Consider the following 22,762-nt stretch of genomic DNA (forward strand, 5'->3'; position numbering starts at 1 on the left):
CGCGGGAGCTGCAGCTCCCCGCTGCCCGCGCGCGCCGGGGGCGGGGCCTGCGGCCGCGCGGGGGGCGGGGGTTGTGGGGCGCCCGCTGAGGGGAGGGGGCCGGCTCCGAGGCCGCCGAGGAGTGCGCTGAGGCGCTGCTGCGGGTCGGCCGCGGCGCCGGCTGCGGAGCCCCGCGCTCCTCGGTCGCTGAGGTGTGGCGGGGGCCCGGAGGCCCCGAGGCGAGTGCGGTGGTGCCAGGCACGTCAGTGATGACGCAGGAACCGCGCCGGGACGGTGGTGTGATGAACACTGGGGGCTGCTGTGCAGCGGGACCGTCGGGGATCCAGCCACCTCGCCTGTTCCTGGGCTGTTCGGGTTCTAGCATTGTTTTTTTCTATTCTTGGCGATATGGGGGGAGGGGAAACCCACAAATCTTTATTCCGTACAACATAGTGCCTATAATCTTGAAAGGGGTGGTGCAGGTGGGCCTTGGGCGTTGGGGTCTGGTACGGGAAGGTGCCATATGCCACAGGGCGGTAGGGTTTGAAAGGATAGGGGATATGAATTAGCATGATGGAATCACATTCTGTTTAGAAACTGGACTTGCACCAGGAGCCGCGTGGTCAGCTGATGAAATTGCTGAGCTATGTTACGAGCATTATAGGACCAGACTCCCTAAGCAGGGAAAACCAGATCCAAAAAGGGAATGGACTTCACTGGCAGCTGTTGTCAAAGTGGAGTCCGCAGCCCAAAGAGAGGTTCCTGCTAGACCAGGGAATCTGCAGGGTAAGAATGAGTTGTTTTGCTAGCTGAGCAGTGGTGGTGGAGCTTTCTTTGTTGCTTTTTTCTTTGCTTTCAAAGATACCTTTAAAAAAAAAACAAAGCAAAGTACCCCTTCTTGTCCCGTTTCTCTCTATCCCCAAATTCTTTATTCTTTGTAAGAGTTTTTACAGCTTCTGTCTGAAAAGACAGTACTGGAATGCTGTTCTTCCCAGACTGTAACTAAGAAGGTGAAAGGCCTGTATTTTGCTGTTCAGTAAGCGGCGAAAGTCTGGGCAGGACCTGAATACCTAAAGTAAATGCCTGCAAAAGTGTGTTCGGCTATTCATAAGAATCCCGGAAGGGTCTCACTTCACCCTTGTTTAACGGACTGTGTTAGTGCACTGTGTATTTGTGTTAGTGCCAATAAAGGAAAAGAAGATGATTGCGAACTTCCATGTTGTCATGCAGATTGTATCCTGTAGTTATTTCTTATGCATATGAGGAATCCTCTGCTAGTGTTCACACAAGTGAAGTGCTTGTTACCTAGCATATCAAGTCAGCGTTAGCACCCCTGCTTTGGGATCATAGGCTTTCCAGAGCACCGGTGGTTGTACCTGCTGTGTTGGTTCTACAGCTGGTAATTTCCTGTCTGGGATGTCTCACTGCTTGCCTCTCTGTACCTGGCCTCCTCCATGATGTTCTGTGTGCTGTCTTAATAGAATGACTGCATAAGAGCAATGCTTCTGGAAATAGCTTGTTCAATTAATGTTTTCATTTTCAGTAACAAAGGAAGTTGTTGCTATGGGAACTGGAACAAAATGTATTGGCCAAAACAAAATGAGAAAAACTGGTAAGTGTGGTGTAAAATCTAAGAACAGACTGGCTGTCCTTGCTTCCTTCTTTCTAATGTCGTATAATCAGTGAAAAATGTCCAAGATGTTGAGCTCAGTCTTTTGGATTGAAGCCAAAAATGTAAGGTAGTCCTCACCCCTGGCAAGAAGACATGTTTAGGCAGCCAAAATGGCTGCCCTAAATATTTGTTGCAATTGCAATTTTTAAATTAGGTCATGTTAATGAAGTTATGGTAACAAACTTTTTATAATGAAAGCATGGGAAATTTACTATGGTTTAGATGTGATTCAAGTCTTGATATCATTTTGTGAAAATTCAAAATCCTGTCCTATTGTGGGAAGTAACAGTAAGTTGCAATGATAAAAACAAAAACAAAAACAAAACATGATAGTGTTGAAAAAGGTTTTTTTTTTTTAAAAAAAAAAAAGGCAAAACTTTTTTTTTAAAAAAAGGTTTTGTGCTTTATAGCAGAGTGGATATTAGAATTCAGTGTATCATCTAAATGTATAGTGGCAGTAAATCGGCTAGGAAGATAAGTGCGAGGAAATCATTTACTCATTTTAAAGAAAAATATGAAGATTCATGTAGCAGATATTTTCCTTTGTTTATAGGAAATGTGAGGTACTTCTGTAAATTGACCTGACAAATTTTTAGAAGCGCAGAAAGAGGATAGCATTAAATATTGCAGAAAATTGTCAGATTCCTAAATATCCTTAAGAGTTCCCCAGAAATATAAGCAGTTGATCTGCATGTCAAGGACATATAATTTCTCATTAGAGATGGCTACTGCTCCAAAAGATAGGAATGTAGAAAATCCGTGTTTCATTTTAAAGGCCCTAAGAATGATCTGGAAATTAGCCTGCTGAGCTCTTTGGCACATTTTGTTTTCATTAAATCCTAGAAAAAGACCTAGAAAAAGAAACTGTAATGTCAGATTAATTAGGTCTTGTTTCTTGATGAACCCTTTAGTCTTTAATATGTCAGAAAAACAGAAAGTAAAATTATTCCTGCAACTTTTCTTGAGATTTTGATGATAATCCTCCTATGTTGCCCCAACAAAGTTGCATAACTGAGAGATAGGAAGGTAGAAGCACTAAGAAATAATTTACCCATCTTCAAGAAAAAACGAAGATTCATGTAGCAGATACTTTTCTACATAACTGAGAGGCAGATTATTGTCTTCTATCAAGAATTTTAGAGGCAGAAAAAATTGTTGAAGGGTTGATTTTATCATGGCAAAAAGTTCTGGAGTAGCTTCTCTGCTTAATCTGCTTTAGAAAGAGGATAATAGTCGTGTAGAATATATTGCAGATGCTGTTGCTAGTTAAAATTGATAAGAATTGAAAAAAGTAATTAAAAAACTAATGTTTGTAAAGACCTAGTAGCATGCACTACTGCCATGAGCAGAAAATTATAGGTATTAAATTAGCCATTTGGATTTGCAATGGTAAGCATTAGCATATGCAGCCAAAATACCTCTTTAGCAGGTAATGGGTGATTTAAAAAAAAAAAATACTTCCAAAACTGTAGGGTGAATGAGTAAAAGGGTGCATTTATTTATATTAGTAGCATTATTTTCTCTATTCCGGTTGCTATTTTCATTCTTTCTCCTAGTAGAAAGGCTTATTGTTGAACTGGAAAGGACTTCATAGGAGAACTGTGGGAATGATTGTGGATGTAGAAAAAGTTTGTGAAAAGCCTTCGAGAGTTCTGCAATGTTGCCTGAGGAGCTGCTCAATCATGTGATGTTTTATTCCTGAAATAATAGCTGATTTACAGCTCCTGTTCTTTCAGATACAGCAATAGGTGGACATTCCAGGAAGTTTAAAGATTCACTGTGTAAACCTGATAAATGCCAGAAATAGTTACAAAAAAATGTAATTTAAATCATAGGGCGTAGTGCAACAAGAAACTTTGACTGAAAGGTTAACACACACTTGAAAACTATTGGATGTTATGCATACGCTGAGAATATCATGATTTACTATTAAGAACAAACTGCAGGAAAGTTTTGAAGGAAGACAGCTTATTCAACTCAAAGGATTTCAGATAATAGAAGTTTTAAAATTTAATGTTTAAATGAGTCTCTGACTCGTGGCAGAGTGAAGGATTTATCCTTCATTGTTACAGGGTTTTGACCTCCTTTTGTTGTGACTGGAAATTTAAACGTCTTGGAATAACCTAATACCAATGTTAAACATTCAATTGTTAGCAAATCTACAGAACCATGTGGTCTGTCAAATTCTGTTTTGTTTGTTTGTCTCCTTTTCAATAATGACGCATACTGTTCTCATTTGTTCGTTGTATTAGGAGACATTCTGAATGACAGTCATGCTGAAACTGTAGCCAAGAGGAGCTTCCAGAGGTGAGACAGGAAGTTCTTGTGCTCTATTCCAGTGCCACTTGAGGGTTGTTTGTTGTGATGCACTTCTGACCTATGGGTGAAATAGACAGATTTTGCAGCTTCAGGGATGAGAATGTAACAGAGAAAGAGATAGTATTACATCTTTTTTTTTCCTTTTGTTAGCAGAAGTTTAACCTTTTTTTTTTTTTTTAAAATGTCTGGATTGTGTTTAAGACCCTTGTACGAAAGCTTGTTTTTTACTCATTACTGCAGGGACTCTACAAAGAAGTAGGATGTGATTTCCTGTGAGGTCAATACTGGTCTTACGATTTGCTGCCAATTGTAGCCTTCTTGCTGTTTCCCATATACCAAATCTTATGTTTGCATAGGATAAACAGTTTCAAGGAACTTAGGTGGCAGAAGCAAGTTTTCATTTTCTGCTGTTTGATGCCGCTAAACCAGCTGTCAAATCAGATGACTGGCTGTGCTGGTTTAAAAAAGGAAAAAAGAGTGGGAGGAGTAGGCCTCAGATACACAACATGAGAAGGTAGTTACCTCTTCTGAACATAACCCTTTGAAGTCTGTTATTCAGGTTCTGGTGATGCATTTGTGTTTATGTTGAGAGCTGTCTGCAGAAGCATAACTGATTGCTTGGCTCCTCAAATACTTCGTCAGGAGCAAATAAGCAGTAGTGGGAATCTAAGTTTTGTTATTTTCCCATGCATCAAAAGTGAAGTGAATGATTCTTGGAAACTTTCTGTTTAACAGGTATCTTCTCCATCAGATGTGCCTGGCAGTTTCCTATCAGCAATGCAGCATCTTTATTCCAGGAACTGAAACAGGGAAATGGAAACTCAAACCAAATATCATATTTGTTTTCTTCTCTAGTCATACCCCATGTGAGTATGTTGGAGTGAACTAATTTCATGGCTCCTGCTTGCAAGGGACAGAAAAGTTTATACCTCTCTTTGGTCTTTCTGGAGCGAGTGAGGAAGTAGCTCATGTCATTGGTATGTGCCCTAAGATGTACTTGACTGGTGCTCCACCAATACATTTGGCATTTTATCTCACTGAATGTAATCCGCGAGCAGTCATTAGACTGGATATACAGCTCATTATATAGTGGAATGCTTTGCTTTCTCTTTGAATAGTAATGATTACAATTTTCCTTTCCAGAAATGAGAATGTCTGAAGTCGTGTCATATTTCCTGGTTACTTTGTTTTAAATGTTGTCTTCCTGGGCTCAGCTTTCAGTGAAAAAGCATTGTCACTTTCTACAGTTCCTTTAAAAAAAAAAAAGAGAAATACTGTCCTCCCAACCCAAAACTTATTATGGAATGGAATGCAACCTTTTATTCTGTCACAGAAAAGACTATTCGGTTGAGGGGAGCAGGAGGGGGGAGAGGTGGGAGAGCAAACAAAAACAGAAACAAACACAAAAAACACAAACCACCACCACATAGATGAGGGTCTATTGGTAAAAATGTAGGAACGTGACCTGTCAGTCTACCAGCTTTTCAGATGTTTTGATGTTAGCACACTCTTACCAGTGTGTTATTTCAACTGTTAGTCTGTTACCAGAGCAGAGAAGTCAAAGTACTCTCAAAATGTTCCCCCTCAGTATTTCACACAGTGAGTTAGCACAGTTGTACATACATTTTCATAATTTTGATGGCATTGCTGGAATAAGTTATAATGGTTTTCTTTGTTAATGCAACTTGAGAGTAGAATCTACATCTTCAAATTTAATAGCAAAAGTAATTTCCGGACTGCCTTTTCCTCAAATGCTTCTCAGGCTTTGTTTGCTTTGAACTTGTCCTTGGAATTCTGTTTTTGAGCTCATTTTAGTGATGTAGATTATGGTTTCATCCTTATTTGATAGGATTTTTTTCGTTATTATTTTGCAGTATTCCATAACATTTAGTTAGATCACGCCTAATTTTCCTGTGAGTTTTCTGCATTGCTTGCAGTTTGTCAGACACCTTTGATACCTTTTGTTTTATAGTTTTTGTTTTAAATTTTCCAGTTTTGGTTATTTCTTCTTAGAATGTAAAAGCTTGAAATTTAACATACGCTGGCTCAAATTTCACCTAAGTCTGATTCATCATTGTAGAGGAGAACGTTTGAAGAGTGTCTTCCTGTGATTACATTTTCCCGAGTGCAGATCTGTAAAAGCTAGTAGTAACCATAATATTACTGGAGTGATGTTTCAATCACATGAGACATGTTGCTAATTTTGATGCTATTTCTTTTGTTCTAGGTGGAGATGCTTCTATTATTCCAATTAGTGAACCAGAGAACCAGCTTTCTAAGTCAGTGAGTGGAGCTGATGCAGCTGGACAGTCAGCACAGTGTAGTAGTAACTGTGATCATTTGGGTCTCAAAGATAAAAGGAAATTGCAGAAAATGTCAAGTAATCATATAATCAAGAGAAGGAAAAATAACGATGGTGGTTGGTTTTCCATGATCATTGAGGACCTGCCTATTCAGCAAGTATTTGTGAAACCAGAAGGCAACGCTAATCCAAAGAGTTGTGAGTGTTCTGCACAGATGCAAGCAGCTAATGAGACTGGCTTAAGCAGACTGAAGGCAGTAGATGTTTATAGAACTGGAGCAAAATGTGTACCTGGAGAGCTGGATGATGCCAGAGTACCTGGGATAGGGTATCACCGTGTAGGATTATTACGAGTGAAGCCAGGTCGTGGGGACAGAACATGCTCTATGTCCTGCAGTGATAAACTGGCTCGCTGGAATGTGTTGGGGTGTCAAGGAGCTCTCCTGATGCATTTCCTTCAATATCCAGTGTATTTGTCAGCAATTATAGTAGGGAAGTGTCCATATAGCCAAGAAGCTATGCGGAGAGCAGTTATTGAAAGGTAAGTTCTCTCTCTGGAAATCAGCTAGCTTGTATGGAAACTGAGTTGTGTAAGGCAATGTCATACAAATATCAGGACTTAGCACTAAAGTCATTTGCAGAAAGTGTGGATTTCTGCAAATTCACATTTTGAGAAAGGCCTGTGCAGTATGGAGAAAGATGACTACTGCTGATGCTGATCAGACTTGAAAACGTACCAAAGAATTTGCATTAGATTCAGGATCCACTTGGTTGTCCCCTCATGGAGCAGCGAGAGGCTGTTAATCACCTGAGCTTTTCTAGAAGCCTTCCAGCAGAAAATAAAACCTCAAAGGATGTGTGTTCAAGGTATTTTTCTGCAAAGTTGAACTTTCTTGAACCTCTTCGATATTTTTTTTCCTCAAATAGTGTCAAGCAGAGCTTTTAATTTATTTATTTGTCTTTACTCCATGAAACCATTCTGAATATCCTTAAGTTCTCTTCTATAGAAATGAGTTGCTCAGCAAAACCAGCTTTTATTTCTTGGAAATAACTGAGTAATAGAGTTCCAAAAATGGCAAATGGCTGGACAAAACCTTCCTTAAATTAAATTAAGCTCTGAAGTATGTCCATCCTGAAGGTAATCTGCATAAAAAGGTTCCAAATGAATACTAAGGTAGACCTTTTGCACATTTTCATAAATGTGTGAGTTAGGGTGAAATGGGTGAGTTAGGAAGGTACTGGATTTTTGTTGCTTTCCAGTGTTTCCCTCACTGATTTTAAAATAACGTACTTAAGATTTTTTTTTGTTAGTTTCTGTTTTCTCTGTTTTGTTATTTAGTCCTGGAAGCAGAACATCCTTATGTCTTTGCTATGTGACTGCTCACTGTGTAATTAATTTCATTTTTGTGAGTGTGCTGTTGTCTTCAAGACACCATGTATTTAAAGGTTATAAAAATACTGTCTGACTAGCTGCTTTTGCTTTCAGGTAAGTAACTCATGGTTGTCACATTACACATCTCTCTGCAGTTGGAGCATGTCATTCAGAAATAGCTTGCTGTTAATATTACATATGTACCCTTTATATATGCACTGCGACAGTATATTCTTACAAAGGGTAATGGTGGAAAGGATGTCTTTCTCGTTGTTCTTACAAAACCTTTTAGAACTTAGCCTTTGTTTACCTTATTAGTTCTTATTAATCTCTCACTGATTTCAGACCCTAATTTCAGAATTACTTTCAGCAATTATCAGGGTAAAGGATTTGTTATTTTAAACATTACTTGAAGGGAGCTGCAGTAAAAACTAGTAAAAACTTTTTTTTTTTTTTTTTGCTGTTTAAAGTCTTACTGAGCTTGAATCCAAACTTCAGATTTTCTACGAGACTAATATCTGGGTTACTGCATATGCATGCAATTGCATCCCATGGAAACTTTCAAAATCATTGTATTGTCTGTCTGTTCTCAGTAGAGGTTAGTCAAAACTTCAGAACAATACTTCTCAGAGTTTTATGTGCTCTCAGGTGTGCTGTGCAACTCATGGAAACTGAATTCTGGACCTAACACAGAAATTGCAGTGATTGAGTCTATTTAGGTTTATAAAGATGATCAGTGTTTGGCAACCAGATAAGAAAGTCATGAATTCAGGTTAACACTTGGTTGCATTAGCAGTAGTTGTCAGTTTGCCCAGCCTCATCAGTTTTAGGTTGCAAAGTCAGGCACTTTTTCAGACTATTACATCTGACAATGCAAACCTCAGTTTTAATTCATTCTTGCTTTATATAAATACCGTGAATAAACAGATTCTGTTTTTTCCTCCCTGTATGATCCTAATATCATTCAGAATGTAACAATAATTGAAGGTAACAAAACTGAGATTATACATGAAACTTTAGGTGTAATTTGTATCTTGCTGGTCTTTAGTTATGAACCCTTAGGTTCATAAAAACGTTAATGTAGTACGGTTGACTGTGTAAATACATTCTAATTATTATTTTTCATTATGATTGCAGAATTATATTGCAGTTTTTATTCTGTCTATCTTCTATGGAGTTGTAGTAGTTTTTAATTAGACCTGTTTTAAAATCAGTTTGTTGTTGTTTCTCTAGGAAGGACAAGGTCTTACTAAACTCTGTGGCTTTGTGTTTTTTTTTGTTTGTTTGTTTTACAGCCTAAACAAATACTGTTTAGAAGGGGAAAATGTCCCCATATCTCCTTGCATCTCTTACAATTCACATTCAGTTCACTTTTAAAATGTAACATGCTTTTGATTATGAAGGGAAATTGCACAGAATCTGCTCGTCCTGGAAGATGAGACTTTAAATCACTTGCATTTTTCCATGTTTACTGTAGGTGTCAGCATGTCTCATCTTTACCAGATGGTTTTCTCACTCAGGAGGTTAAACTGCTGCAGTCAGAGCTTCGATTTGAACATAGCCGTCAGGCAATCCAGGAAGTTCAAACTAACAGCAAAACAAAACTTGTTCCCTGTAGCGCGGGTGAGTTAATTTGGACTAGTTTTGTAACTGTGTGCAGAAATCAAAATATAAATTATGTGGCTTTGATGTTTCCTAAAACGTAACATCATTCATTGCCAGTGCTAGAGGCAAAGTATGACGTACATCAAGGTACTAATTTCAGAACAGAACTTAATAGTATTTGCAGTCTGCCCCTATTTTCCTGTAAGCACTTTTCAGACTGAATAAACACTCGGTCAACGCCATTAGGAATTTATAATCTAAACAAAGGTAGAAAATAAACAGCCAAGACAAAAGTTCTGAGGGCAAGAAGAATCAAAAGAATTCTTGTTTAAGTTAGTTTTGTGTTCTCCTTGGTAATGAACAGAAGATTTGCCACGCTGAGTTATGGCTATAATCGCCCCAGAAATCTTTGAATATGGAAGAAATACAGAGTAGTATAGTATAAAGGTTTAATTGATAAGAAGTTTTTGGACATCACATTTTCTGTCATGATGATGAATGAATTTGCAAGTCACATAATTTAGCAATGTGGCAATTTAGCAATGTGCTCTCTTTTGGGGGGGAAGAAGTGCTACTGTATGTGTATGGGTAAGCATTTTCTCAGAACTTGGGCGTGGTTACCTTCTGCTGTTGTATATTTTTCTGGCTTATTTGGAAGTTATTCTCTTAGAATAGACCTGATGATAAAATAGAAACAAATGTCTCTTTAATGAAATTCACAGATGTATTAAATTGTGTACAATTTACAGGTGCCAGTAGGGAAAAGATTCTGATACTGTGAGATAGGAAGCAAAATATATTGTTGAAAATGCTGTGAATTCACTTAACAAAAAACGTCTGAAGCAAACTGTGACTAAATATACTAAATAAAAGTTACTTCTACTTTTTATTTACTCTTTACTTTTGTACAGTTACTCAAGTCCATCTGTTAGAAGATGGTAAATGATACTTTATGAAACAGTTTTGTATATATTAATTATGTTAGATGGAGTTTTTCATGAGCAGAGGAAAATCAGAATTACGTCTAAATTTGTTGCAACTCTTTCACCTGCTTGGAAGAGAGAAATGAGAATTAAGGGAGCAGAAATTATCTCAAGACAGTAGAACTTAATAATACTGTTGTTAGGCTATGGAGGCGCAGACTGGGCATGTCAATCACTTTTGTTTCTGGTGATGAGCCTCTTCAGATGCCTTGCTAGTTATTTATAAATTTGTAAGATATGGTGCGCTGAGTTACAGCATCAAGAAGTATACGGTCTAATATTGTAATTACATATCAGGATGGGGGTAAAAGATAAGGTTGTTAGCATTTAACAACTCTTCCAACAAAGTATTTTTATTTGACTGTTGGCTAGTAACGTTTTTCAGGTAATGTCTACAAATATTTGTGTGTCAGTTATGAAACATACAGAGAACTATTTAGAGGATGCACAATATCATAATAAGGAAAACAAAGGTTGACTGGTACCAGTAGTATGGGGGTGTGTTTTACAACCTGATACAAAATTATGCCATCTGACTTGGAAATTTATTCATGCTTTGTCTAGACTGGATACACCAAGGAGAGAATCCCTCTAAGAAATGGGAAAGTTATGGAGCTGTAGGCTAAATGTTTAAAGAGGCATGGGCTCTCAAAAGAGCTGGTTAAGATGAAGTGTGTGTGTATTTTTTCTTACTATTTTTAGCTGAGTTTCTGTTCTTTTAATAATCCTTTCTTTCTCAGCTATCAGTTGGAGTGCAGTTCCTGAACAACCTCTGGATGTCACCTCAGATGGTTTCCGGCAGGGAACAACAAAGAAAGGGATTGGGAGCCATCAGAGCAGGTGTGAGAGTATTGTGATACATGGATGCACATATCTTAGGTTTTAGCATACATGCCTGTCTCTTAGGTCACTGTGGTGTGTGATGGCATTGTCAGAGCAGAAATTCTTTGAGTGGGGAAAGGTGGTGTGGATAAAGGAATAGTCATTGTGTAAGGGAGAGAAGGTGAGAGAAGCTGAATGAGGGCTAACAAGTTTATTCTGTTTCTTGCTTGTCACTGTTTATAAAGGAGAACATTCTCAATAATAGTAGTGGGGGACTATGATCAATATTCCCTAAAAGACAGCTTATTTGTTGGCAAAGTTGGAAAAATTTTTACCTTGTACCTTTTGGACTGGAGACTGAAGGAAATGAATGTGTTGCATGACCTTTTTTACAGATTTCTTTTTCTGTAACAGTCAGCTCTTTGTTAACAGCTTTTGTGGTAAAAGGTCCATATAAGGAATTTGTAGCCTTAACGTAGGGGGTTTGTTCAATACTAAACAAGACTTGTATTTCTGTTCCCTTTTTTTCCCCCCTTCAAGGAGCCTTTAGGTGATTGGGAATGGGGGGGGAGGAGGGTTGTTTGGTTTTCCTCTGTGAAACGTATTAGATAACACTAAATCTCATGGAAGATAAAGTTGACCGACTAAAAGCAATTTGTAAGTAGTCTTCCGGTATGTGCTTTTGCCTATGCTTAATTAACTAAAACACTAAAAACTACAATATGAACTTTTGACAGATTAACGTGAAAATGAAATTTTAGAGTATCTTTGCATGCCAGTTTTGGGGTTCTTAACCTAAAGCAAAATAGAAAGCGCTTTTTCTTTTAATAATTCTGGAGAGTTAGCTTGTATGTGTTGGAAGACTGAATTAGTCATCATAAAGATAATCATGTAATAAGAATTTAATTCCATAGAAAAATTAGTTTGTTTTGAAAGCCCCATCCATGTTTCATGAAGAGCTGATATGGTTGTCTGACCTGGGAGAAGAGAAGGGCTTAAAGCCGACAGAGATGCCTGTGGTATCTTTAAGACCTTTCAAACTTTCACTTTACTTTTTGATGAATCTCTTTGTATTTAACTGCCCTCCATCTGTTGCTGAATGTATCCTTCTCACTGTTGCGAAAAGGGCAGCACTGTTGCAGATATTTCTTCTGGTTCTTTTTTTTTTTTCTGAATAATACAAATTTTCCAGTTTGAACAAGCTCTTGAAGTCCTTCTGTACTTGTGTGATCACTTCTGGGACTAGTCCCTCTGGTTCAGCCTGTGCTATAATTGTGAGCAAATTGATGGTCCAGTCTCATACAGATAATGTGGGGATATTAAAATGTTCCCTCTGCAAACTGATGGGGCTGGCTGGGACAATAGGGGCAATACAGCTCTTTGTCAACATAACACTTAAAATTAAGGTTTTAAAAAAGAAAAGCAGTGGGCAGCTCAGGTGGGGTATGGAAAGTTAAATGGTGGAGCAAAAATGTTCAGCTGGAATGTATTGCTGTAAGCATTAAAAGGAAGTGCATTTCTGATTTATTTTTTCCATCAGATCCAAGATCTGTAAAGTGGAACTCTTCCATGCATTCCAAAAGCTGGTGACGAGTATTTCACAAGAGAATCTACCAGACTCTCTCCGGTAAAGAAATTTTTGTAGTATCTGTGTGAGTGAAAAGTTATCTTCATGAAACTTAAGAATAATGTGTTGATACTAGACCTTTCCAATGAGTCTCACTTGAGATAACTCCATTGTTAAAATTTGATACCTAAAGAATACAGCATATCCTTGATGGGTTAGGAAGAGTCTTTTTGGTTTTGGTCTTTTGCCTCATTGGAGAAATAGCTCATTAATGAGAAACAGAAGAAATTGGAGGTGTTCTGCTTGTTTGGAGTTAAGGCTTTTGGTGTGAAGAATTGCTGCTTTTGGAAAGAGTAAATTCTTTTCCTGATCACAGAGACATTTCCTGCTCTTGCAATAGATGTCTTGTGGACCCCTTGTAAGTCTGTTCAACTTTCTGTCTTGTCAGAAAACTACTCTGTTTTTTTTAAGAAAAGTCGAGGCTAAAATCTTCTTTCAGCTAAGTGTATGATGGAGTAAGAGCTAGCAAGGTGAGACTGTGCAGGGCTGTTTCTGCAACGTGTGCATTGTGTAGATGGAGACTTTCTGGAAAGAACAGAAAGAAGCTTTTGTCTGAGGAATCCATTTATGGGGATTTCATTTACACCACTGGAAACAAGTTTGGATTTTCAGGCTGGAGATTGTGTATGAGACTGGATGATTATCACATTACATATTTGGTGATATTTCACCTTGCCATGCCTGATGATTAGGAGTTATAGCTTCATATATAGAGAAACATACATCTTACTTTGGCTTAGAGATTATTCTGAGTGATGCAGAAGGTGCCAAATCTGTTGCTTTGGAAGGTTTATTTTATTTTAGTCTTATTTCCAGGTATGATTTTTCCACCTCTAAGATGAAATCATAGTAGATGTTGAGCTAATTTAACTGCTTGTAGCTACTGATGGGCATGTTCCTGCAGTGCTCTCTGTTGTTACCTGATGTACATTCCTGTTCCCTCCCTGGTATTAGTAGCACTTTTCCCACCTCATAATGAGCCAGTTCGAGTAGCTAGTGTGGCAGAAAACATTTTCCTTGTCTTCTGTATATCTATTGGACTGATTAGCTGAATTGGCTCATGGAAAGCTAAAGCAAATAATAAAAAACGATACATAAAAGGAAAAAAGTAGAAGGCAGATATGTCTGGAAGCAGGGGAGATGGGCCATCTCTGCGTTTCGGTGGCACCGATACATTAGGTAAGATAAACTTGGCCAAAGTACACCCTGAGTGTACTTTGATCTAATTATTAGATCTTGCTTGGTTTTCAGTTTTGTGAATGAAAGACTGCAGTTATCTTCTGTGTCCGTAAGTGTCTTTATTTAAAAGCTCTGATGTCAGTGTGAACCATGTTATTGTTGAAATGGTTTCAACTGATCATAGAATGGCTTGGTTTGGAAGGAACCTTAATGATCATCTAGTTCCACCCCCCCTGCCATGGGCAGGGATGCCACCCACTAGATCAGGTTGCCCAGGGCCTCATCCAGCCTGGTCTTGAACATTTCTAGGGATGGGGCATCCACTACTTCTCTGGTCAACCTGTTCCAGTGGCCTCATCACCCTCTGAAGAATTTCCTCCTAACATCTAATCTAAATCTCCCCTCTTTTAGCTTAAAACCATTCCCCCTTGTCCTGTCATTGTCTGCCTGGGCAAAAAGTTGCTCTCCATCTTTTTTTATAAGCCCCCTTTAAGTATTGAAAAGCTGCAACGAGGTCACCCCAAAGCCTTCTCTTCAGGGCAAACAACCCCAGCTCTCTCAGCCTTTCTTCATGGGAGAGGCACTCCAGCCCTCTGATCAATTCTGTGGCCCTCCTCTGGACCTGTTCTAACAGATAAACAACCTTCTTGTGCTGGGGCTGCAAACCTGCATGCAGGACCCCAAGTGGGGCCTCACAGGGGCAGAATAGAGGAGCACAATCACCTCCGTCAACCTGCTGGCCACTACTCTGTTGATGCAGCCCAGGATGCAGTTGGCCTTCTGGGCTGCAAATGCGCACAGCTGGCTCATGTTAAGCTTTAGGTCCACCAAAACCCCCAAGTCCTTCTCTGCAAGGCTGCTCTTAATGAGTTCTCCACCCAGTCTCATGTCTGGGATTGATCTGGTGCAGCACCTTGTACTTAGACTGCATGGAGAGATGCACTTTCTTCTTAATTCAGTTTTAAATATAAAATTATCAACTCTTTTGAGAGGGAATGGGTTCTCACTTGTTTAGTCACTGTAATTTCCTCAGAATAGAGCATGAACGAATTCATTGTTGAGTAGTTGACTCATTGTGCTGATCGTGTGCTGCTTATGTAAAGTCACCTTACCTCAGGCCTTTTCTAGACTTCAGTGGCTTTGTAATTTCCTTTGACTTTTTTGTCCTCTACCATTTTTCTCTCTGGGCTTCTCCTGACCAAGTCCAGCTGACTTGCAGATGTGGCATCGTTTTTAGGCTGCACAAACTCAGTTTATACAGCAGAGATGCTAGCTCACCAGTCAGCCTGTTCAGTTGTTTTCCTTTTGAAGTCTTCCCTTTTTCCTACTCCTCAATTAAAAATCAAAATGAAAAGTTGCTTTGCTGCTTCCTTCTTCTTCCCTTACCCTTTCTGCACAATATTCTGATGTTTTCTTCCTTTTTATTCCTTGTAGTCTGAATTCAAGTAGACTTCAGATAAACAATTTGAAAGCGTGGAATTTCTTCCTCTGAACTCCTGTGTATTCAGCTCTTACCAGTTTTGGTTTTTTCCTCCTACGCAAAGGTAACTTATCTCCTCTCATAGATGGTTGGCTCCTGTGCTATGCTGTCACACCATTTATTTTTCTCGCTTTGCCCCTACATTCCTTCCCTGCCTTTTCTGGTCCACTTTTTGATCTCTTGGCTCCCATCTGTTCTGCTCACCCAAGGGAAATCTCATTCTGTAGTCCTGTGCAATTTGCTAGCTAGCTTGTCTTGTTAGTTTTGGGGTGTATTAGGACAAGTATCTTTCTTTATTTAGCCCTTTTCTCACCTCCTGTTGTCCACTGTTATGCTTCACATGTTAGCTGTACTACATCACCACAATTTTCTTAGCTTGCTTTTTAAGAGGAGCCAGCAAACTTCTACTTTGAGTATGCTCTCAACCTGTTCCAACTGAACAGTGCCTGCACTGATTCTGAAGAGATGTCAAGAATGAAGGAGAAAGGAAGGGACAGAAAGCAGGAGAAGCATGTTTACATACAGGAAAGAAGAAAATAAAAGAACATCACTACATTAGTTTCATGTAAAGCTTTAATTATGTGAAAACCTCTGTAGTTATGTTTTTTTTTTTTGTTTTGTTTTGTTTTAGAATACTTGGTGGTAGTATGGCAAAGAATTTTTTGTGGATTGTTGTTTTTTATTCTGCTGGCAGAATCTTTTTCTTCATACCTCGTTCATCACCTGGGAAACTGAAAGCCTTTTTTAGTGGCATCCACTCTACAGAGTCAGCAGGCACTGCAGTTTGTGCAAGGTGTGGCTAGTTGCACAACCCCTTTTGTGAATCTTAGTGGTGCTTTGCAACAAAAACCTAGCCTGAGTTTCTTGCTGGGCTTGTTAAATGGGTGGCTGATCATCTTTTCTCTTAACTGTGATGGGTCCTGACTACATTTAATATTGTGTTTTCTTTCTCCTTCCCTTTCAGTCTGCATTATGTATGGGTGATTCCGGTTCTGGAGAAGCCTCACTGGGGAGGGCGGGTAGGCTGTTGTACAGAAGAGTATGTGTACTAAGGGTACAAGGACTTTTAGATGGCTAAAATTAAAATACCTAAAGAACAGAACATTCTCTTGGTTTCATGTTTAAGATGCTATGAGAATCAGGCAAAGTATGGTTTCCTGGCACTCTAGCATTAGGGGTTCACCACTTATTTTTATATATTGAACACATATGAGCTTTTATCTTCTTAGATGTGATTCATTATTTTTTTCCGTAAGACTAATGTTTTGGTCAATGCCTGACAGTGTGCAGCAGTGTATTGTTTTTCTTCGTAAGCTGCCCTGCTTGTGAAAAGAATCACTTCAGCTCAGTTTTGCACGTGGCTGAATGTATGAGCCTTTTTAAGCATAGTGGTGCTGGTGTGATGCTTTTTCCAAGTGTGTGACACTATTGGCTCACCTCTCATGTCTCTGGCATGCGTTGGAACCACTCTGCTTCTCTCCTATAGTGTAGTCTAGCAGTAAGATTGGAATAGTAAAGGGAAACATAAAAGGAATGTAGACAGTCAGACCTGGATAGGCTGGAGATCATATTATTTACAGGACTGCCTGGGTCAGCAGACAAGTGTTCATTTCTGCCCCCTCCCCCCCCAATTCCTCCCTCCAAAAAAGTCACAGGTTCTTCATTTCAAAGTCTTGCAGTCTTAATGCCCCAAACATAGTAGAGATACAGACAAATCATGTGGCTCTTCTGGCAGATGTAATGTACTTTGAATTTGAAAGCATTTTTTCCACGTGTATATATATTGAAAATTTCTCATAAGCCCAAGGCAGAAGTTGAGCATGAATTAAAAAAATCTGTTTCGTTTGGGCTGCTCTTTGATGAAACTGTTTAAAATGCAGCTTTCTGTTACATCTGCTGTTAAATCCTGTAGCAATGTTGCCTGCCTGGAGAATGGGATCTCAGGAGTTTGCAGTTGTATGTGGTTTTGTAACTGCTAAACTGAATTGAAAATACTGAGCTGCTTCTCACTGCACATCCTGCTTTCATGCTAGCTATGTTTTCCCTTACTGTCTACTGTAACAGTTTCATAACAGAACTCTGTTGAAATAATCTAAGTTGGGAAAATTCCTTAAGTATTTTAGTTAAACTGGATCAGACTGCTGGATATGCATTTAAAAGCCATTGATTTGCCAGCAAATTCAGGAAAAAAAAAAAGGCAACATTTAGCGAGGATGAAATGATGAACAGCTAGGCATCAGTCTTTCTCTTGGCTCTGTGGCTGATGGAAGAATCTATGTATATGTGTATAGCACCATCATCCCTAGCAAATCCAAGGAAAACAGGTGTTTCACCTTTTTACAAGATTGAGTCAGTCCAAAAATCTGTGTTCTGTAGGTCTCTTTCTGATTTACAACCATCCTAGATGTAACCAAATAAGTACAAGTAGCTGTGTTTTGAAGATGTAAACAGCAGCTGATATTAGCTGTTCTATGGTGAAGAACAAATACAAGTCATTAGATGCATTTACAGTGAAGAAGGGCAATGTCAAAATGTTAAATGTGTCAGAAGTACTTTTTTATGCTCCCATACTTTCCATACTTAGTTTCTTCCCAAAGACTGAATTGGTCATCACGTTTGAGTATAAGCATACACTTTGCTCCTTCAAGAATGGTCTTGAGGTGGAGGGGAGGTGCAGGTGGCTTGTACCATATCTCTGAGGACCCTGCTGGAGTACCTGGGAGAGGAACAGCTAGCCTACACAAGAGATTTGAGGGAGCTGGTTAAGGTCCACCGTCCAACTTGGATGTGTGCTGTTTCCTGAACACTGCTTACGCAGATAATTGGTGGTCTTTTACCTCTTTAGTGATGCTCCTAAAGCATGATCTACCATTGGTACTGGGATTCTGTGTCTGTTCCATTGAGTTGCAGTGGGCCCTTCCACAGAACTTTCAAAAACAGCTCAGTGGTTAGTTTTACAGAGTTTGAATAATGTGAAAGAGGTAAAGAAAGCAAAATGGATTGGCTACGACAAACGAAGAGTGCAGGCAGGTTTGTAAGAGTATGTAAAAGAAAAGTTGTGGATGCCCCATCCCTGCAACTGTTCAAGGCTGGGTTGGATGGTGCTTTGGGCAACCTGGTCTAGTGGGTCCATGGCAGGGGAGTTGAAACTGTATGATCTTTAAGATCCCTTCCAACCCAAATGATTCTGAGATTCAATAAGTCTCCCATGTTCAGCAGTTGAGTAGGCAGGTTCTTTGCTCTTGCACTTTCTGAACCTTGGGTCTTCTGTATAGTTGCTATCTCATGGTTTGCTGTGCATGTCAGCGTTCTAGAAATACATTTATAATAGAATGCTGAATGGCTGAATTATAGCTTCTTAGGGTCTGCTATTCTGCTGTGTTAGGTGGTGGTGATGACTGTGGTGCCTTTAAGCATGAAAGTTTGTTCTGTAATCTAGTGCAGTGGTTCTCAGACTTTTTAGATTAGGATCCCTGGAGCAGTTTGGCTCTTCCTCTTTATTGAGGAATGTCATGTTGCCTGCGAATTTCCCTTCATATTGGATTGATGTTTAAACATTGTGTGTCTCATGTGGTTTGGCACTGGTAGAGGGAGAAGAAAGAGGCTGGAAAAGAAATAAGTCATATGAAATTGTTTTAGAGGTGCTTGTGCTCTCTCTCTTATGTGTTCAGATACCGTTGACCTGTATTTCCCTGTTTTGAAAATCAATGGTATCATGCACTCAGCAGAGGGAGTGGTGGTTTTCCTGAGATTGTGGGGAGCAGGTGCTACATAACAAAGGGGAGCAGAATACCAAAACTGAGCCTCTTATGCTTTAGGGAGAAAATAAAGTAAAAAAAAATAAATTGTCTCATTCTTCCCCATAACTCCATGTTAAAAAAGAAATACTCTTCTTCCCTATTCCCTTCCCTTCTGGCCAGCAATCACATCTGTTCTTCCAGCAAAACAAAGCTACTTCAACCCAATTCAAAGCACTCATCTCTAGCCACCTTTTCTGCTTTGGTTCTACGTTTTTTGCTGTCATGGGTTTTCCGTAACCTATTGTCACAGTCAGGCACTGATACTTCTGTTGCTGGAGAGCATGTATGAAGCTTGGCAGACAAGTTACTGTTTTCTTCTTTCATGAGACTGCTGACAATGTCTAGAAACGCTGACTTCCTCAGCACCCGGGCCTCTCCAAGTCTCCCTGAGAAGCACAAGAGAATTTCACTTAGTGTGGAAAAGCTCATATGACATCATCATATTCTTAAATGCTTGATTGTTTTTTTCATGGTGTTACAATACATCCAATAGAATAATAGACAATTTGTCATTGTTGTGCATTTTCTGTCAGGATGAAGACCCTAAAAACATACTGGGACTACAAGGAAGCTGCATCAAGTTATCAAGAAGCCTGGAAAGTGCTGCGCAGCCAAGCGCTGCTGGGCTGGGTCAAGAATGCCCAGGAATACCTGCACTTCACATGAGAATAAAAGCAACTGTAAATACATCAAAGTGCCCTGAAACCCAGCAGATACCTATGCTACTCAAGGGCCAGTAAAGATGTCCTCTAGTTCCTGTGCTATAAGGAGATAGGACTGAAAAGGAAAGTAAAATCAGAGATCTTTTTGTTTTGGTTGATTTGCACCCCGCCCTGCACCCCCCTCTCCCCTTTATTTAACTGTAGAGAAGAATCACTGCATATTTAGTTCTGAGCTGCATGAAACAACGTGCCTTCAAAAGTAAGGAAGCAGTGATGCGAATCATCGTTTTTCTGAGGATATGATTTATCAGCTGTAGTCTGTTGAAATGGAAGTAATGTCAACTGAAATTGAAACAGTGCTATGGAAGAAAGGCTGTCATTGTAAAACTTTGGTGCTGGTTTTCCTTCTGCTCTTCATAATGTTGTGATTGTTTTTGTGTTGCTGGGACAACCCTAACGTATAGTAAGTAGTATTTTTATAACTCTTGGCTTTTCTTGTTCGGTGCTTGCAAGAATTTTCTGTCTCCCCACAGAATTTTTTGCTCCTAATTGGAAATAGTTTTGTTCAAGGGTCTTTTTCTGGAAGTAATCCGTATAATTTTCTATTCCTAAAAGTAGCCAAAGCAGAATTAAAAGAGTGCCGGGGAGAAGACTGTCAAATAATACTGCTTATGTTATCCCGTGCATTTCTTAATTTCAGGACTTTGCCAGATACCCCTTCACAGTTGATGTGCTTCCGTGGACAGGAAAGACATCTCCTGAATTGCTTCGTTCAATCTTGTTCAACACTGGGTTTTTATTGGCAGTTTTTGGTTGGTTGGTTCCTTGGTTCAGGGTCTGTTTTTTCTTTTTTCTCCAGTGATACGTGGTTCATTAGAAGCAGGGACGCCTTAAGCATTTATGTCAGTGTTTCCTGGCAAGTGTTCATTAATAGGCTGGCAAAGGTGGAAACACTCTGATGGGGACTGTAAGTAGTCTCTGGCAGTCTTTGCAATCATTGCCTTTATGCTTTATTACCAAATAACATCTGCATGACAAAACAATCCACATTGCTAGCAGGGGGGAGGGAGGGGAACAATGGGTAATCATCCTCAAGCTTTCTGTCCCAATTATTACCTTCTGTGAGTAATTTCAGGACTGTCACTGCTACTGAGCATGCTCCCTTTCTGTACTTTTTCTACTGTAACCTGCTATTCCTAAAATATTTGGACAATGTAATGGCAGAATGAAAGAAAGTGGTTAATTTGGAGCTTAAGAATTCTTTAGTTATTTGAGTTTCCTGTTGTTTGCTATCTTACTGTTGTTTTGGATTTGAAAAATGGGTACAGAAGTTCTCAAAACAGCTTTTACAGCCAACCTACAGGGCTGCATAGGGGACTGAACAGTTGGTAGCAAAGATCGTGTTACAGAAGATCTATTTATTGAGGGAATAACAACAAACTTGAATTGTGTGTGCGTAAACCTATCCGCTTAACTCCAGCATTGACATCCAGAAAGACCAGCTGAATTGGTGATGGGGAAGACATTACGTGTGTGTGTAAAGGGCAGAGGATTATGGAGAATGGTGACTTGCGTTAGTCATCGGAGGCTGGAAGATGGCCAGCTGCCATTGCAGATAGGCCACTGGGTGAACTGCTAAAGAAAAATGGTAGCAGTTACCATCACTGAGCAAATAGCATCCCGAGGGCAGAGTCCTGTACCTTAACTAAAAAGATAACCGGTAAATTTCCAGGCTCCTGAAATTTGCCTCTGTCCTTCCCTGAGATCTTGCAGAAACTGTTCCTTAACGTACCTAGTTTCCCTTCACTAATCATCAACAAGGTCTGAAGTGAACCTGCCGACCAGACTGGAATGTTTCCAGTACCTGTCCAGCTGCAATATTAAAATGGATTACATAAAGCTTAGTTGTTCTGTAGTCTTGGCATCAGACTAGTTTTGAGATGAGCAGTTACATGATGTAAATTCATGTAAACTGATGGTTAACAAGGACAACCAAACAATTGGTAATTGGAACAGCAGAGTTTATGAGGGCAGCAGGATTTCCAAGGCGTGTGTAAAATGCTCTGCAGTGTGTCTTTATATTACCCAGATAGATATTTGGCTACCCCAAGCTAGTATTGGGACCAATCATTCCTATTTGCTAGAACAAACAAACTGTAATTCCTAATTTTTACGGGATGCCTTTAACAGCTTTGCTGTTGGAGAAATTGTTCTATTCTCAATCGCAGTAAGAAGGTTGGGCAGACAGTCCGCTCATTTTAAAGGAAGTCAAAAGCAGAGCATAAGAACAAGTACTTGTCCAGGTCTAAATTAAACTATCATCCGTTTGAGTTTGAAGCTGAAATTTCTTGAGATTATGTGGTAGCATCCCTCTCCCCCTGAAAAAGCAAAGTTCTCATCTTTGCAGTGTGCTTTCACTGCTCACCTCATGCTGGCTGGAGCCCTTACTGGTCATAATATGTTCAAAGTAAATGGAAGGTGATTCAAATTACTGTCTGTGGAGAAACAAACTGTGACCCCCCAAAACAAGGTAGCTTTGTGCTAGTTTTTCACAGCTTTGCAATTAACCTAGTAAGCACAAGAGCAAAGGAAGAGCTAGGGCTGTGCTGCTGTGGGTGGAGCCAGGCTTCCTTCTGATGGTTAGAAACTACTAGATGGTTATGAAACCATGCCTGGAGGAAATGCTTGAGGCATAAGCAGGAAAACAGTGAGTGAGTTACTTCTTAAGAAAAGCTACTGTCAATAAGAAGGAAAGAAAGGTGTTAAGAGTAAAATTGGCAACCAAATGCAGTTGAAAGGTTCTTTCTTAGAGTGTAACTATCCTGAGAATCTGATAGCATCATTACAAGCGCATTGCAGCAGTGGTGGTTTACAGATGGAAGCAAGATAATTTTTGAGGAAAGGCCATCTAAATTCACCTAGTATTTGTTTCTTTATACCAGAGATGATATTTCAAGTAA

General features: G+C 39.5%; 1 protein-coding gene across 13 annotated transcripts; it reads left to right on the forward strand.

The window, feature by feature from the left end:
* Positions 1-54: 54 nt before the first annotated feature.
* ADAT1 (adenosine deaminase tRNA specific 1) lies at positions 55-21,057 on the forward strand. 13 transcript variants are annotated; one of them, XR_014571227.1, is made up of 11 exons: positions 65-354; positions 574-765; positions 1,523-1,591; positions 3,904-3,958; positions 4,706-4,836; positions 6,198-6,813; positions 8,115-8,242; positions 9,122-9,267; positions 10,973-11,074; positions 19,674-20,265; positions 20,503-21,057. XR_014571227.1 is itself a non-coding variant. In XM_083794929.1 (11 exons), the coding sequence occupies exons 1-10, from the start codon at positions 249-251 to the stop codon at positions 12,642-12,644; spliced, it is 1,593 nt and encodes a 530-aa protein (XP_083651055.1). In that variant the 5' UTR covers positions 65-248; the 3' UTR covers positions 12,645-12,681; positions 19,674-21,057. The 13 variants fall into 13 exon arrangements, 10 of the variants coding, with proteins under 10 accessions (XP_083651053.1, XP_083651055.1, XP_083651056.1 ...); XR_014571228.1 differs by lacking the exon at positions 8,115-8,242 and adding an exon at positions 12,595-12,681 and having other exon boundaries at positions 10,973-11,072; XR_014571229.1 differs by lacking the exons at positions 8,115-8,242; positions 20,503-21,057 and adding exons at positions 12,595-12,681; positions 15,295-15,404 and having other exon boundaries at positions 10,973-11,072; positions 19,674-19,810.
* The last annotated feature ends 1,705 nt before the right edge of the window (positions 21,058-22,762 follow it).

The sequence above is a fragment of the Anser anser genome, assembly GCF_964211835.1.
Source record: "Anser anser genome assembly, chromosome: 11".
Taxonomy (NCBI): Eukaryota; Metazoa; Chordata; class Aves; order Anseriformes; family Anatidae; genus Anser; species Anser anser.

What these genes read in the sequence shown, in the direction of transcription:
- ADAT1 (XM_083794928.1), top strand. Translation starts at nt 249, where the DNA reads ATGACGCAGGAACCGCGCCGGGACGGTGGTGTGATGAACACTGGGGGC. An exon ending in CGGAGAGCAGTTATTGAAAG is followed by an intron (nt 6,814 to 9,121) that starts GTAAGTTCTCTC and finishes TGTTTACTGTAG; the next exon opens with GTGTCAGCATGTCTCATCTT. An exon ending in ATTGGGAGCCATCAGAGCAG is followed by an intron (nt 11,073 to 12,594) that starts GTGTGAGAGTAT and finishes TTTTTCCATCAG; the next exon opens with ATCCAAGATCTGTAAAGTGG.